Raw genomic sequence first — 17,813 nt, 5'->3', positions numbered from 1 at the left:
TTAAAAAGCCCTTGCCTTGTAGACATGAACAGAAAATCTAGAGAAGCAATGCAAATAGACAAGAAACACAAAAGTGTTCAACTTCATGTCATCAAAGAAATGCACTTCAAAACAGATGGGGACGGTGTGGGCTGGGCACGGTGGCTCATGCCTGTACTTCAGCCACGGAGGCTGAGGTGGAAGGATAGCTTGAGGCCAGGAGTTCAAGGCCAGGCTGGGCAACAAAGAGAGACTCGGTCTCTACTAAAAAAAAAAAAAAAAAAAGATATTAAAATGCAAGATGTGCCAGGCACAGTGGCTCACGCCTGTAATCCCAGCACTTTGGGAGGCCAAGGCAGGTGGATAACAATGTCAGGAGATTGAGACCATCCTGGACAACATGGTGAAACCCTGTCTCTGCTAAAAACACAAAAATTAGCTGGGCATGGTGGTACAAGCCTGTAATCCCAGCTACTCAGGAAGCTGAGGCAGTGGAATCTCTTGAACTGGGAGGTGGAGGTTGCAAGGTTGCAGTGAGATAATGCCACTGCACTCCAACCTGGTGACAGAGCAAGACTCAAAAACAAACAAACAAACAAACCCACCAGATGTTAGTTTTTACCCGTCAACTCTAAAAAAAGATATTAAAACACAGATGTTAGTTTTCACCCTTCAACTTGAGAACTTTTTAAAAAATAGTAAATTGCAATACTGGACAAAGGGCCATAAAGGAGCTTCACCCAGGGCTTGAAGCCAAGGACTCGATTTATGCGTACCTGACCTAGGAAGATGATCAGAATTACAAGCAAGTATTTGTGAACAGAGCAGATCACTGCAGTGTAACTATAACAGTGGATAACTGGACAGGACTTAAAAATCCAACAGGAGGAACTGGTGAATTACATTATAGCTATATTCAAAGCATGGAATGTTAGTCCTTAAAGTTATTTTGAAAAAGGTGTTTTTTTTTTTTTTTTTTTTTTTTTTTTTTGGAGACAGAGTGTCACTCTTGTTACGCAGGCTGGAGTGCAATGGCGCGATCTCGGCTCACCGCAACCTCCGCCTCCTGGGTTCAAGCAATTCTCCTGCCTCAGCCTCCTGAGTAGCTGGGACTACAGGCACGCGCCACCATGCCCAGCTAATTTTTTGTATTTTTAGTAGAGACGGGGTTTTACCACGTTGACCAGGATGGTCTCGATCTCTCGACCTCGTGATCCACCCGCCTCGGCCTCCCAAAGTGCTGGGATTACAGGCTTGAGCCACCGCGCCCGGCCTGAAAAAGTTTTAAAGGCAGGGAAATGCTTATGATATACTGTTGAATGGACCTGGACCTGTAAATACAGCACATGATCTCAATTTCAGGATGAAAACTGTCCATAGGCACAGGAAAAAAAAAAAAAAACTGAAAGAAGGTATACTGGTGCATAAACAATTTTTATCTCTGAGTGTCGGAGTGTTTTCTGCATCTATTTTTTTCTTAGTTTTCTACAGTGAACATGTACAACCTTTGCAGTCAGAAAACAAAACAGCCAGATGCGGTGGCTCACACCTGTAATCCCAGCACTTTGGGAGGCCGAGGCAGGTGGATTACTTGAGGTCATGAGTTCAAAACCAGCCTGGCTAACATGGCAAAACCCCATACTAAAAACACAAAAATTAGCCAGTCATGGTGGCACACGCCTGTAATCCCAGCTACTCCAGAGGCTAAGGCAGGAGAACCGTTTGAACCCAGCAGGAAGAGATTGCAGTGAGCCGACATCCCAACACTTCCCTCCAGCCTGGGTGACAGAATGAAACTCTGGCTCAAAAAAAAAAAATAGAAAAACGAAATCAAAAACAAAAAAACCCATGCCCTGCCCCTTCCCTGACTTAGTGGAGTAAGTTCCTGGAAAGAGAGCAGTGCTTGGGGTCAGGAACGAAGCTCCTTTCCAGCCCTTCTCTTCCTGGGTGTCAGGATCTTCAGGAACAGCAATTCTCAAATCCTTACCGTACACACAAATCACAGATTAGCAGGTTGCTAAGATGTAGAGGCCTGAGGCAGGACCCCAGATTCTGCATTTCTAAATAGTCCTGGGTAGTAGAACCAAAAACTATACGTTCAGATGGAGCACTGGGCACAGTGATTCACACTTGTGATCCCAGCACTTTGGGAGGCCCAAATGGGCAGATACCTTGAGCCCAGGAGTTTGAGACATGCCTGCACAACATATAGAAACCCGTCTCTTTTCTTTTTTCTTTTCCTTTCTTTCTTTTCTTTCTTTTTTTTTTTTTTTTTTTTTTGAAACGGAGTTTTGCTCTTGTTGCCCAGGCTGGAGTGCAATGGCGTGATCTCAGCCCACCACAACCTCCACCTTTTTTCTAAAATAGTAGAAACCCTATCTCTACAAAAAAAATATGGGCATAGTGGCACATGCCTGTAGTCCCAACTACTCAGGAGGCTGAGGTAGAAGGATCACCTGAGCTGGCAAAAGGTAAGGCCACAGTGAGCTGTGACTGCACCACTGCACTCCAGCCTGAGTGACAGGCTCAAAAAAAAAAAAAAAAAAAAAAGATGATGACTCTCCAGGGTGAAGAAAGGAGTCTACAGTTTTGTTTTGTTATTTTTTTTCATGCAATCCTACAGATAGGAATGGAGATCAGGAGTCTACAGTTTTTTTGTTTTTTTGAGACGGAGTTTTTGCTCTCGTTACCCAGGCTGGAGTGCAATGGTGTGATCTCGGCTCACCGCAACCTCCGCCTCCTGGGTTCAGGCAATTCTCCTGCCTCAGCCTCCTGAGTAGCTCGGATTACAGGCACGCGCCACCATGCCCAGCTAATTTTTTGTATTTTTAGTAGAGACGGGGTTTCACCATGTTGACCAGGATGGTCTCGATCTGTCGACCTCGTGATCCACCCGCCTCGGCCTCCCAAAGTGCTGGGATTACAGGCTTGAGCCACCACGCCCGGCGAGTCTACAGTTTTAACAAGTCCTCTAGGCGACCCTGATGCACGGTCAGGAATTAAGAAATATTGGGCCGGGCTCGGTGGCTCAAGCCTGTAATCCCAGCACTTTGGGAGGCCAAGGCGGGTGGATCACGAGGTCAAGAGATCATCCTGGTCAACATGGTGAAACCCCGTCTCTACTAAAAATACAAAAAAATTAGCTGGGCATGGTGGCGCGTGCCTATAATCCCAGCTACTCAGGAGGCTGAGGCAGGAGAATTGCCTGAGCCCAGGAGGTGGAGGTTGCGGTGAGCCGAGATCGCGCCATTGCACTCCAGCGTGGGTAACAAGAGCGAAACTCCGTCTCAAAAAAAAAAAAAGAAAGAAAAAAAAGAAATATTGACATTAGAACTTCTAGGTGACACCACAAGTTTATCCCAGTAATATGAAGATCCTGCTGGCCCCCTAGGTAGGCAAGTCACAGGTCTAATGAGGCAGAGCAGGTCAGATAGGTGCCAAAATGCCAGTGCTGTTCTATTTCATCAGCTCAGTGATGGACACATATTGATAGCTATTCAATTCATTTTCTTTAAACTATATCTATCCATGATATATGATATATCAACTTATTTTTAAACAATATGTATAGGGTAACAGAATGAGTTGGGGAAAGGGGTAAAGAAAACTGGATTTGAAACTTACTTCTGCCAAGTCACTTTTTGACAACGAATGGAAACAAAAATAACCCTTGCTTTCTTACTACAGGATTACAGGAAGTGGCATACCAGAAAGAGAACAGACTCAAAAGCTTGGTCCTGGCTCTTCCAGCTGCCTCTCTGAGCCTCAGTTTCCTCATCTGCCCACTAGGAATAATAGTTCTGGCCCCTACTCTCCCCAAAGGGCTCTCGGAGGCTCTGACAGGAGAGCAGGTGCTCAGGAGACTGCTCACGATGTTTGGCCCAACGCTGTTGTTACCCTGCTGGCATCTCCAGTCACTCAGTGGCACTTCTCACTTGTAGCCTGATACTGTCACACCTCTCTTCACAGATATGTATTTTCTCCCCTTCACAAGACAATGAGTTCAGAGGGCAGGGTCCCTCCTCTCCGTATTTTGTTCATTGTGCCCAGCATGATGCCAGGCACACAAAGGCAACAGCATGCTGGGGTGGACCCAGAGCTGGCCTTGTAGTTACACGGCCCAGCAGAAGGGTCTGGTTCCACCCGATTCAGTGGCTGTGCGGCACCTTCCTAGCTCTCAAGTACTCACTTGTAACTCTATTGTGAGGAACAGAAATAGGTAAGGTGGAGAGTCTAGTCCAGCGCCTGCCCTGATGAGGGCTGCAATAACCATTCTGTAAGTGGCAGCCCGGAGGTGCTTTTGTAAAGTACATGCTACACAGAGTGATGATAAAGCCTGTCTAGATTCGCAGCACAACTTCCAGCCCTGTACACCACAGCCAGTCCTGGGAAAGGCGTTCCTGCCACACCAGAAGGTTGGTGACCACTGACGGGTCACCCATAAATCCCCCTGACTTAGGGGCATATGAGATGCCACATCCCTCCCTTTCCATGCCCTCCACCTTCCACTCCCTCCACTCACCTTTTCGGACCCAGGACACAAGAGGGGTGGGGTCACCTGAGACCACGCATTCCATCACTGCAATCTGGCCAGACACCACTGTGGTGTTCTCTGGGGCTGCCACGATGACCACGCTCTGCCCCGTGGTGGATGCCAGGGACCCTGAAGAAAAGATGGATCAGCAGACAGACTTACCATTGGACATTTGCCATGCAATACCTCGCCCGAGGCTCACAGTAACCTGGTGAGTTGGTACCGGGGACAGCAGCAATGGTTCCATCTGTCAGATGGGGGAAGGTGGTCATAAAATTCAGCAGGGCTGGGACTAGACCTCTAAGCTCTTTCTTTTGGAGCTAGAAGAATTGCCTGAGCTTCAGCTCAGCACCAGAGAAATGATTAGACAGACCCACGACTACCTCCATTCTTCCCTCCCAAATGCAGCCCACCCTCTAGGCAGAGGACTGTCACAGGGTCATGGACAAAGCACCAGACTTGGAGTCAACAGTCATAGTTTCTAGTTCCAGTACTGCCATTAATGCACTGGGTGGCCTTAGGCAAATCCCTTCTCCAAAGGGCCCTGGATTCACCGGTGGAAAAGGCAGACAGTGGGCTTGAGTTTCTGCCTGCGTGGCGGCTCCCTAAACCCTGATTTCCTGCCCGTTCTCCATGTGACCCTGGCCCCCTGGGTGGAGTGGTGAATATCTGGATTGTCCAGCAGGTGGAGGCAGAGGCCCCCAGAACAGGAGGGAGAGGCCACCCAACTGGGAGCAGCCCACCAGCTCAGCCCAGAAGGAACAGGGTGGGGACGGGTGGAGTGCGGGGAGGGGAGTGGGAGGTGGGAGGGATGCCTGGCAAAGGGAAGCAAGGGAGGGCCCTGGGGGAGGTCTGAAGTGACATCTGTTGAGCACCTGCCAGGTGCACTTTCCATACTCATCTCAACGACTCTCCGAGCCTCTCTGAGCTGGACATTTGATAAGGAGCCCAGGGTCACGCAGATGGTGAAAGCAGAGAAGCCAAGATTCAAACCGTGTTTTTCCAACCCCAAAACCTGTGCCCTTCCTACTCCATCACACTGGGGCAAGAGCCTTTCAAAGAAACAGAGTAAAGGACAAGAGCGCGAGGCCACAGGGAGCCAGATTTGCAGGGCACAGAAAGCAGAGGGACGAATCCCGCAGTGCCTGAACCCCGCAGTGATTACAGAAGGCTGGCAGAGAAAGGGGCAAGAACCAGGGCTTCCAGAGGCTGAGCCCCCTCAGATGCCCCACCTCCCCACCTCTGTCCCCAGCCTTCGATGCTCCATCCACCCGAGGGCACACAGGCTCTGTATGAAGAGAAGAGCCCCGCACCGGAGTCCCGGGTCTTGTGTTCCAGCCCAGTTCTCCACTTTGCTGGGTGGCTGGGTGGCAGTGCTCTCTCTGGGCTTCATCGCCTCACTTGTCAATGGGACTAACACCCATCACCTACTGGAAGGCAAGGCCTGGACCTCTTGAGGTCCCTCCCGGCTCTGAAGTGGCTGGCTCCAGAAACGCTCAGGTTTGCCCACCCAGCCAGCCTTTACCTCTGTGGGCCACACTGAGTAAGGCGTCCTGGCTGAAGCGCTGGCGAGCTGAGTTGGTGGCCACACAGCGGTAGGAGCCCGCATCACCCTTCTGAACATCCAGGATCTGAAGGACGCCATTGGGAAGCGTGAGGAGCCTTGGGAAGAGGAGAGTGGGCAACTGTGAGGTGGGCAAAGGGTCCACAGCAGGCGTCCCCAAACTATGGCCCCCTGAGGCCATTTATCCGGCCCCCCTGCTGCACTTCAGGAAGGGGCACCTCTTTCAGTGGTGGTCAGTGAGAGGAGCACAGTATGTGGCAGCACTCCAACGGTCTGAGGGACAGTGAACTGGCCCCCTGTGTAAAAAGTTTGGGAACGCCTGGTCCACAGGGAGGGTGGCTCATGGTAAAAGAGATGCGAATTAAAACTCGAAGATACCATTTTCACCTGTTAGATTGGTGAAAATCAGAAGGCTTAATAACACTCCATGTGGGCCAGGTGCAGTGGCTCACACCTGTAATCCCAGCACTTTGGGAGGCTAAGGTGGGTGGATCACGAGGTCAGGACTTTGAGACCAGCCTGGCCAACAGAGTGAAACCCCGTCTCTACTAAAAATACTAAAATTTGCTGGGCATGGCAGCGCATGCCTGTAGTTTCAGCTACTCTGGAGGCGGAGGCAGGAGAATCACTTGAACCCGGGAGGCAGAGGTTGCAGTGAATCGAGACCGCACCATTGCATACCAGCCTGGGCGACAGAGCGAGACTCCATCTCAAAAAAAAGAAGAAAAAAAAGAAAAAAAAAATAACACTTCATGTGGACGAGGGAATGGGGGAAGGCACTCCTGCCTTGAGCGTGGCCCTGCTTATACACCATCTGTCCAGGGCATGTTGGTGATATCTCAGCATCAAAACTTCTAGGGCGGCCGGGCGCGGTGGCTCAAGCCTGTAATCCCAGCACTTTGGGAGGCCGAGGTGGGTGGATCACGAGATCAAGAGATCGAGACCATCCTGGTCAACATGGTGAAACCCCGTCTCTACTAAAAATACTAAAAATTAGCTGGGCATGGTGGCGTGTGCCTGTAATCCCAGCTACTCAGGAGGCTGAGGCAGGAGAATTGCCTGAACCCAGGAGGCGGAGGTTGCGGTGAGCCGAGATCATGCCATTGCACTCCAGCCTGGGCAACAAGAGCGAAACTCCGTCTCAAAAAAAAAAAAAAAAAAAAAAAAACTTCTAGGGCTCTATCCCACAGATACTCTCAGATGTGTGCACGAGAGCACATGTCCAATGATACTCACTCCAGCACCATCTGGAATAGCAAATGGCTGGAGACAACCCAAGCGTCCATCTGCAGGGCGGGAACGGGCTAAATTGGCTTGGGTACATTCACACAATGGAATGCTAGGCAGCTGCTAAAAAGGAGGCAGCTCCGTGTGTGCTGATAGAGGGCCATCTGCAAACGTGTTCTAGTACAAAACAGTATGTGTCGGGGCACGGAGGCTTCTATGCTTTCATATACATTGAATGTTCCTGGTAATGGTGGTGTTCTCTGGGAAGGGGACCTGGGATCCAGGGGACTAAAGGTGGAAAGGACTGACTTTTTATTATATATCTTTCTATACAGTTTTGTTTTTTTTTTTTTTGAGACAGAGTTTTGTTCTTGTTGCCCAGGCTGGAGTGCGGTGGCGCAATCTCGGCTCACCGCAACCTCTGCCTCCCAGGTTCAAATGATTCTCCTGCCTCAGCCTCCTGCATAGCTGGGATTACAGGTGCATGCCAACACACCCAGCTAATTTTGTATTTTTAGCAGAGACGGGGTTTCTCCATGTTGGTCAGGGTGGTCTCTAACTCCTGATTTCAGGTGATCCACCTGCCTCAGCCTCCCAAAGTGTTGGGATTACAGGCATGAGCCACCGCACCCATCACAGTTTGAATTTTTTTTACCCCTTGCCTATATTACCTTCTCCCTCCCTTGATAAAATACTTTTTATTCGCACCATCTCATGTGACCCTCAAAACAAGCCCAAGACATAGAGGGGGTCACAACCTCCATCTTACTGGTGAAAAATAGGCTCAGAGGGAGAAGGGTGTTTTCCTCAGGTCTCACAGATGGAGCAGAGTGAAAACTCGAACCTGAGTCTTTTGGTGCCAATGTTATGTTCATCCCACCTGCCTGTCTCAGCAGCCACTGGATGGCTGAGAATGCCCTTGGAGAGGACGTGGTCTGACAGCAGACCCAGTCGACACGTATGTTACTTAGAAGGGGTGTGATGAGGCCGGGCGGAGTGGCTCAAGCCTGTAATCCCAGCACTTTGGGAGGCTGAGGTGGGTGGATCACGAGGTCAAGAGATCGAGACCATCCTGGTCAACATGGTGAAACCCCGTCTCTACTAAAAATATTTTAAAAATTAGCTGGGCATGGTGGCATGTGCCTGTAATCCCAGCTTCTAAAGAGGCTGAGGCAGGAGAATTGCCTGAACCCAGGAGGCGGAGGTTGTGATGAGCTGAGATCGCGCCATTGCACTCCAGCCTGGGTAACAAGAGTGAAACTCCGTCTCAAAAAAAAAAAAAAAAAAAAAAAGGGTGTGATAGATGAGGGCGTTCCCTGTCTTCTGGGTTACAGAGGTAGAAAGGTCCAGAGATATCCCTTAAGAAACAATGTAATCTGGGATAGGGAGGTCTCCATGAGGGTTGGGATGGTGGGGGACCAGAGTGGGCTCTGATCTAAGCAGGGGGTGAGTGGGACCTTTGGAATCCTCCAACTGGGATCCCTGCAGGGTCAACTCCAGGTTGAGAGTCCTAGTTTCTCAACAGAGCAAACGGTGCTGGCCTCTGGGATGTAGGCTGGGCCAGGGTCGGAGAGGGAAGGGGGCAGTAGCTACCTGGTGGAGATCCCTTCACTCATGGGGAAGTGGGGTGTGGAAATATCTAAACATGGGAGAAGAGAAGTAGCTCAAAGGCTGAGGGGAAGAAGAACATTCTAAACAGAGGCCTACAAACCTGCTGTGTCCCAGAGACTTACAGAATTTAGAGAAAAAACGTAAAGCTGCCCCACTCTTTCCTGCACTGCACAGGCAAACCCAGCTCTGCCCCCAGCCCCTCACCCCCGGCTCCAATAGCTGTCTACCTAAGTCCTGAGGCACAGTGAAAGGCACAGGAGGCAAGTGTGGCTGGAGGGAAATCCTGGGCCAGGACCCAGTCTGCTGCCAGAGAAGAACTGATGGGAAAGGGCAAACTGGGGAAGGACAAGCAGGACCCAGCTAGGAAACAAGCCCCACCCCATCCATCCAATTGCTCTGCCTCCGAGACTCTTCTTTCTCTTTTCCTCCCTTGGTCTAGAGAGCTGACTATGCTGCTGGGAACTGCCTACATTTCCTAACCCGTGTTTCTAGGTCTTCCCAGGGAAATACGTGCTCTGAGTACTCAAGAGCTAGTCTCTCCTTTGAAAAAATAACATTTCCTTAATTATGTGTGTTGAATGAATGAACAAATGAATAATTCCTTTCCCCAGATATGGTGCTATTACTGCAGCCAGTAGAGGCAAGGCGGAACCACTTTCAGTGTTCATTTAAAATCTTTTCTGGCCGGGCACTTTGGGAGGCGTAGGCAGGCGGATTGCTTGAGCCCAGGAGTTGGAGACCAGCCTGGGCAACATGGGCAAAACCCAATCTCTACAAAAAATACAAAAATTTGCCAGGCATGGTGGCGCACACCTTTAGTTCCAGCTGTATAGGAGGCTGAAGTGGGAAAGTCACTTAAGCCCAGGAGGTAGAGGCTGCAGTGAGCAGTGACTGTGCCACTGCACTCCAACCTGGGCGGCAGAGTGAGACCCTGACTCAAAAAAAAATCTTTTGCTTTGCTAAAATGTGTTTTTAGAAGCTCTGTCCTTGGAAAGATGTTCAAGATCTATTAGTGGGGGGAAAAAGTCAAAAAACAGTGTTTATGAAAAAATTCTATTTTTAGAAAATAGAAGTTATGTTAGGATGGATATACACAGAAAAAGTCAAAGGTGACAAAGCCTGTGTGGTTTATGGGGGTTTTCTGTAGGAGTGGGATTACCAGGGACTCTTATTTATTGTGCTTTTTAAGTTTTTTTTTTTTTTTTTTTTTTTTTTTTTGAGACAGAGTCTTGCTCTGTTGTCAGGCTGCAGTGCAGTGGCGCAATCTCAGCTCACCACTACCTCCATTTCCTGGGTTCAAGTGATTCTCCTGCCTCACCCTCCCAAGTAGCTGGGACTACAGGTGCGCGCGACCACGCACGGCTAATTTTTATATTTTTAGTAAAGATGGGATTTCACCATGTTGGCCAGGATGGTCTTGCTGGGATTACAGGAGTGAGCCACCTTGCCTGGCCTTAAGTATCTTTTTTTTTTTTCAATAAATATATATGAGGAAATATAAAATTTGTAAAATGTAAATTGCTAAACTCTGTTCCCATGTACACTTTGTTTTGTAACTTGGGCTCTAACACAGAAACACTGTGACATGGTGGAGAGAACTGGTTTCAGTGTGTGATTTTAGCAAGGGACATTCCATACCTGAGCCACAGTTTCTCATCTGAAAAGTTTGTTAGATGATTCCTGTCCTGCCTACTTCACAACCCTGACCCTCTTAATGTGTTCTGAGCTCACATCAGATGATAGACAGAAACATATTTATGAATTGCAAGGTCTAAGCACATGTTTACAACGGTGTAACCCATATACATATTTCAAAAGACTGCAAGGAAGCGCTCAAATTGGTAATAGCTGTGTTCAGTCAGTAGGTGACTTTTTACCCCTTTCTGCAAAGTTGGTGTACTTTACCATTTTAAAAGAAATTTAAATTTCAAATAAAATAAAAGTTACTTGTAGAATGAAAAACAATCTTAATTCAAAAGAAGGGATTATTCTTTTTCCAACCTCAAACCCAACTCTGCTGCTTCTCCCCACAAAAAGCCACTTGGGCCCTGGATTAAAGAACACAGAAGAAATGACGCAGCTGCTCTGAATTTCCCAAGGGCCACAGAGCCCCCTCCCTAAGCCCTTGCGATCCATCCAGGGCGAGGGGATACTGGCTGGGAGTCACATGAGATTGACAGAAATGGTAGCCACTGGGAGACGGTAGGGCAGAAGCCCGTTATTTAAGTCCCTTAGTTCCATGTTTCTTTTTTCTTTTCTTTTCCTTTTTTTTTTTTGAGACGGAGTTTCGCTCTTGTTACTCAGGCTGGAGTGCAATGGCACGATCTCGGCTCACCGCAACCTCCGCCTCCTGGGTTGAAGCAATTCTCCTGCCTCAGCCTCCTGAGTAGCTGGGATTACAGGCACGAGCCACCATGCCCAGCTAATTTTTTGTATTTTTAGTAGAGACGGGGTTTCACCATGTTGACCAGGATGGTCTCGATCTCTTGACTTGGTGATCCACCCGCCTCGGCCTCCCAAAGTGCTGGGATTACAGGCTTGAGCCACCGCGCCCGGCCCCATGTTTCTTAAAATATGAGTGGGCCAGACACGGTGGTTCACGTCTGTAATCCCAGCACTTTGGGAGGCCAAGGTAGGTGGTTCACCTGAGGTCAGGAGTTCAAGACCAGCCTGGCCAACAAGACAAAACTCTGTTTCTACTAAAAATACAAAAATTAGCCGGGTGTGGTGGTGGACACCTGTAATCCCAGCTACTTGTGAGGCTGAGGCAGGAGAATGGCTTGAACCCAGGAGGCAGAAGTTGCAGTGAGCCGAGATGGAGCCATTGCACTCCAGCCTGGGAGACAAGAGCAAAACTCCATCTCAAAAAAAAAAAAAAAAAAAAAAGTGAGTGAATGGTGATAACAGAATGATTTCAAGTGGATCCAGATACATGGCTTTTTATCCTAGAAGTTATATTATTCATTTTTATGGCTATCTTCTATTTATGGCAAGTGTTGCTGGTTTTCCATTTTATTGTAGTGAGATAATGTTCCCTTTTAATATGTGTTAAAGTTTACAAAAGAGCGAGTTGACGTAAAGAAAATTATTAAGTGATTGTATAAATGGTATAAATATGGTCACAATTATGAAGGTGGTTTGTGAATGCCTGGGATTTGGGAAACATTGCTCTCATTGATTAGTGGTTCCCGTGGAAGAAAAATTATCCCCTAGATTATCCCCTATTATTAGAAACTAGTATAAGCACCAGGGAATTGCCTTGGGGTCTAGCGGTTACCATCACTTCCAAACTAAGCACATATACCCTGATGCAGTGTGTTTATTAGCTGCACATGTGCACACACTACACCAGGGCATATGGTCTCCTTCAAACCACTGGGCTGAGTTTATGAATAGCATATTTGTGCATGCACTATATCTGGGCATGTGTAAAAATATATAGCTTGGGCATAATCAAGTTGCTGTTTTAGACATTTCTTTATTCCCTCCCACACAATGTACCAGGACATGTGAGCCCAGTTTATTTATAGATGAGGATCACTTTTCAGAGACTTGGGGGCAAACACTCCCAGAGTCCAGAAACTGGCAGCTCTGGCCTCCTGGGTTAGGTTTATGGCTTCATGGGATGACCCCTGAGCCAGATGTTTCGGGAGGGAGGTCTGAAACCTACTGGTTTGCTGAGAAACTTTAGGGAATTAACTTCTTTGCTCCCAGCCACAGTTGGACTACAGATTTCTAAACTCATCTTTAATTTTTAAAAAAATTAAAGTTATAATGTGATACAAACTTCTTCAGACCTCGCAAGTTTCTCACCTAACCACCAAATGACACCTACCAGAGAGGCCTGTGTATCCTCCACACAGGGCACTGACGTCTGGTGCTGAGTACTAAGCTGTGTGACCTGGGGCAAGCTTTTCTGCCTCTGGTCCTCCAATCCCTCATTTAACAATCCAGATAAAAATACCCACCATATTCCTACGTACAGACCTGGAAGCATGTTCATTGTGTGGTAAGTGAAAAAAAAAAATCAAAGTTGCAATATAATCCTACTTTTGTTTTTGAAAAAGAAAAGATGATTCAATGAAAACCTAGTATGAACAATATAATTAATTTTTTTTTTTTTTTTTTGAGATGGAGTCTTCCTTTGTCACCCAGGCTGGAGTGGAATGGCACTATCTCGGCTCATTGCAATGTCTGCCTCCTGGGTTCTCCCCGCTCAGCCTCCCAAGTAGCTGGGATTACAGGTGCCTGCCACCATGCCTGGCTAATTTTTGTATTTTTAGTAGAGTCGGAGTTTCATCATGTTGGCCAGGCTGGCCTTGAACTCCTGACTTCAGGTGACCCATCTGCCTCAGCCCCCCCTAAAGTGCTGGGATTACAGGCATGAGCCACTGCATCTGGCCTAAATTTTGTATTTTTGAGAGATGACATTTTGCCATATTGCCCACGTTGGTTTCTAACTCCTGAGCTCAAGCAATCCATCTGCCCTGGGCTCCCAAAGTGTTGGGGATACAGGTATGAACCACCGTGCCCAGCCATATTAATATGAATTTTTAAAATGCATCTGCTAGGAATATAAATTAAAAGTAAATAAGCCAGATGTGGTGGCTCACGCCCGTAATCCCAGCACTTTGGAAGGCTGAGGAGGATGAATCATGAGATCAGGAGTTTGAGACTAGCCTGACCAACACGGTGAAACCCCAACACTACTAAAAATACCAAAAAAATTAGCTGGGCTTGGTAGTATACACCTGTAATCCCAGCAATTCAAGAGGCTGAGGTGGGAGGACTGCTTGAACCCAGAAGGTGGAGGTTGCAGAGAGGCAAGATAGTGCCACTGCACTCCAGCCTGGGCGACAGAGCAAGACTCCGTCTCAAACAAACAAACAAAAAAGGAAATAGAGAAAAATGTGAAAATAAGAAATACCTATCTTAAAGGATGATTGGAAGAATTAAGTGAGAAAATATATGTAAAGACTCAGCACAGTGCCTGGCCCAAGGTACACTTCCGTTAAGTGGCTCATGTTGTGACTTTCAACATGGGGGTATTTTGCTGCCCTCTGCTACCCCTCTGGGGGCCATCGGGAGTAGGCTCTCGCTTGGTTCTCACTTCCCCAGCTCATCTGCTCTGGGTTCATGGAACTCCCAGGAGGCACCCATGATCATACAGTGGTGAGAGGCCCCACATTTAGAAAGGCACAGCACTTAAAATGTCAGTGTGAGAAAGGCTGGGTCAGCATTTCCCAGGGTTCACTCTCTAGAACGCTCATTCATGGGATGTTAAGGGGTTCCTGGGCAATTGAGCCTAGGAAGCGCTTGGTTACATAGGTCAACAGGATCCTCAGTACAGCACTTCTCAGGGCCTTGCCAACTGCAGGAGGGAGATTTACAGGCAGTTTCCTGTTCTTATTTGATCATAGGATACTTCATTCAAGAAGAATTTAAAGGGACTAATGTTCTATGGAGACCACGCTTTGGGAAACCGCAATCTAAATCAACTTCCGTTTGTTTCCCCTTCATTTTATAGGTGGGGAGAATAGGTTGCTTCCCCCTTCATTTCACAGGTGGGGAGAATAGGCTGGGTGAGAAGTGACTCTCCGAGGACCGGTGGGGCTAACCCATCACCGGAGTCAACAAGATCACTCTCTTTTTTTTTTTTTTTTTTCTTTTTTTTTTGAGATGGGGTCTCAATGTGTCACCCAGGCTGGCGGGAATGCAGTGGCGCTATCACAGCTCATGGCAGCCTCCATCGCCTGGGCTCAAGTGATCTCTCTCAGCCTCCCAAGTAGCAGGGACCACAGGCGCCACACTGCCACGCTGGGCAATTTTTGTATTTTTTTTTAATAGAGACAGGGTCTCAATATTTTGCACAGGCTGGTCTTGAACTCCTGAGCTCAAGCGATCCTTCTGCTTCATCCTCCCAAAATGTTGGGATTACAGGCATGAGCCACCACGCCCGGCCACGATCTCTTATGTATGGACCTCTCACCCTCTTCCTCCCTCACAACTGTCCTGTGGCTTTTCTACCCCGAAGTTTCTCCTTCACCCCGCATCCTTACCTACGAATGAGCAAAAGTCAGAGGAGCTGGGACGACGCAACACAGGCAATGGAAGGTTGGTTCCAGGGGAGAAGGGGGAGTGTTTCAGAGCCTGAGGAACCCCACTTCCACCAGGATGGGAGAAGGATCTAGCTGGTAACTACAGCTCCTGAGATACAGGGAGAGGACTGCAGGGTGGCTGGGAAAGGACTTTGGAGCCACATTTCCAAAGACAGGTAAAAATCTAGGGGGTGATGACTGAGTCATGAGACCAACTCAGAGACCACAGATGCAAAGGAGCTTTGTGGTTTCTTGTCACGCTGCAGACACATCTACACCTACCCAGGAATCCACAAGAGGGACGGAGTTCTGGGTCTAGCCTCTGCTTCCCTTCCGCCCTGGAAACTCTTCCCTGGGATTGCTCTACTCATCCATTCATTGCCTTTACAGGGAAAGAGGACAGTGAAATAGGAAAGACCTCTACAACCCACTTCCCAGAGGGCTGCGCCCCACTGGATGGGATTGAGAGAGGAAGAGAAGTGATGCTTCTAGAATGGAAACTCTGGAGGAACCTGAAGAGAGAAAGCCTTCCTGGCAGCCTCAGGGAGCCCTCAACAAACAGCCAACATTCTGCCAATGGCTCACGGCATGGCTTGAGATACACCACAGCTCCTCTCTGGCCCTCAGTCTCCTCAGTAAAGCATGTGGTTGGATCAGATGTGCTGGGAAGGACTCTAGCACTACCCCCACCCAGGCTCCACAGCTCAGTGGGTGGCTTTCCTCCCAGGGAGAAAAACTTCTTGTCCAATTTCTCTTTGGGACCAGACATGAGCCAGGAGTCAGGTGGTGGTTGACTCTCAAGTCAGTTTAGGGAAATGCAGCTCCCTTGACTCCAAGAATCTCAGCTCTGAGCACATCCTAAGGCCCTCACTGCCCTGTCTACTGGGACCCGCTGCCCTACAGGGCACTCACCGAGGCTCTTCAGGCAATGTCACCTGGTTCTTCTCCCAAGTAATGATGGGAGCCGGCAGCCCTTCAATGTGGCACTTGAAGCGAGCTGTCCCATTCTCCTCCACCGTCTGAGACTCCGGGTGCAGAGAGAAGTCTTCGAGTGCTGGGGACAGTGAGTGAGACACAGGCAGGGATGGGAGAAGGGCAGGAGAGGGAGGCCACAGCAAGCACAAACAGTGAAACACAGCCACACGGAGACACAGAAACACCGCCACAGAAACACACAGCAGAGCCAATTCAGACCGAGGGAGACACAAGAAGTGGTGATTAGTGGTCAGATGCTGCCTGCAGAATGAATCCCAAAGCCCCCCTGCCCAACATCACCGTGATGGTCAAACCATACAGTGAGATGCACATTTCTTCTGGCCGGAAAGTGATTTCATGGTGATCTGTGTCTCCTGAGGGCCCCCTAAGGGGTAAGGCTGGAGCGTGGGGAATGACTCCGCACGTTCCACCTGCTGTGCAGGCAGGAGCTCCCTTAGGAGGCAGCTTTGTGCCTCTAACACGAAGGGGGCACTCTGGCAGGCTCCCTGGAGGAGAACAGAAGTCCAGACTCTAGGACTCAGAGGGAAAGAAAAGGAGAAGGAACAGGAGAGTGGAGAAGAAGTGGGAAGATTACAGAATACCAAAGAACAAAGATAGACAATACCAGGAAGAGGCCTATTGAGCAAGGTGGGAGGCAGGGAAAGGAGGAGTGGGCTTAAGAGGCATTTGTGCAAGTGACTAACTGCAGATCCCACTTTGCAAACCCCAGGTCTAGGTCTCAGCCTCAGCCCCCAACGCACGCACTTACTGGCGAGCTTGACGACAGTAGCCTGGCTGGCCAGCACTCCGAGGGGGCCATGGACGAAGCACGAATAGCTGCCTTCGATGACCCCCACAGCCTTGGGGACTGCCTCGTCACTGCCATTGGGTGCTAGTGGCTGGGACAGCCACAGGGAACCATTGGGCAGCAGGCGTAGGTGATCGTGCTCCAGCAGGGTGTCCCCATCCTTGATCCAGATCACCCTATTGGGGTGTCCGGCGGCAGCAGCAGCCAGGCTACAGTTCAGCACTGTAGCCTGCTCTGGGCCCAGGATCACTTGCAGTGGCCCCACGCCACAGCTCAGCTCCACAGTCGTCTCCTGGGGCAACAGCAGCTCCCCTGCACAGAGGAGCACAGGGCCATCAGTGTGTATCCCCCATCTCTCACAGCCTCTGCTCCTGAGTCACCTACCCAGGGGCTGGGGCAAATCAAGGAGAAAGACCTGTGTCTGGATCCCGGCTCTCCCCTCACTACCTGTGACCTTGGACACACTGCTGCACTTCTCTGTGCCTGTCTTCCCCTGTTGCTCAGTTTCCTCATAGCAGCATTATTCATACTAGCCAAAGGGTGGAAACAACCCAAATGCCCATCCCCTGATGAACAGACAACTATATTACTCAGCCATCCAAAGGAACGAAGCACTGATACATGCTACAAGGTGGATGAACCCTGAAAACTTGACGCTAGGTGAAGGGAGCCAGTCATAAGATGCCACATTTTGCATGATCTCATTTCTATGAAATGCCCAGAGGAGGCAAATCCATAAAGACAGAAAGTGGATTAATGATTGTTAGTGACTGGGAGAAGGACAGGGAGTGACTGCTAAAGAGTAGAGGGTTTCTTTGAGGGGGGTGAAGAAAATGTTCTAGAATTAGTGGCTGTGGTTGCACAACCTTGTGAATATGAATGAATATACTAAAAACCATGCCGGGCGCGGTGGCTCACGCCTGTAATCCCCGCACTTTGGGAGGCTGAGGCAGTCGAATCACGAGGTCAAGAGATTGAGACCATTTTGGTCAACACGGTGAAACCCTGTCTTTACTA

The 17,813-nt window shown here is 48.9% G+C and overlaps 1 protein-coding gene across 2 annotated transcripts in view; it reads right to left on the bottom strand.

The window, feature by feature from the left end:
- Positions 1 to 17,813, bottom strand: part of IGDCC4 (immunoglobulin superfamily DCC subclass member 4) — a 49,388-nt gene that overhangs the window by 17,798 nt on the left and 13,777 nt on the right. For both annotated transcript variants that reach the window (XM_039469403.2, XM_039469404.2), the window contains exons 2-5: positions 16,758 to 17,108; positions 15,926 to 16,067; positions 6,039 to 6,175; positions 4,502 to 4,642 (exon numbers count right to left, since the gene is read on the bottom strand). In XM_039469403.2, the coding sequence (XP_039325337.2) occupies positions 4,502 to 4,642; positions 6,039 to 6,175; positions 15,926 to 16,067; positions 16,758 to 17,108 (771 nt within the window). The remainder of the gene's footprint in view (positions 1 to 4,501; positions 4,643 to 6,038; positions 6,176 to 15,925; positions 16,068 to 16,757; positions 17,109 to 17,813) is intronic.

The sequence above is a fragment of the Saimiri boliviensis genome, chromosome 2, assembly GCF_048565385.1.
Source record: "Saimiri boliviensis isolate mSaiBol1 chromosome 2, mSaiBol1.pri, whole genome shotgun sequence".
Taxonomy (NCBI): domain Eukaryota; kingdom Metazoa; phylum Chordata; class Mammalia; order Primates; family Cebidae; genus Saimiri; species Saimiri boliviensis.
This window is presented reverse-complemented; position numbering and strand designations above follow the sequence as displayed.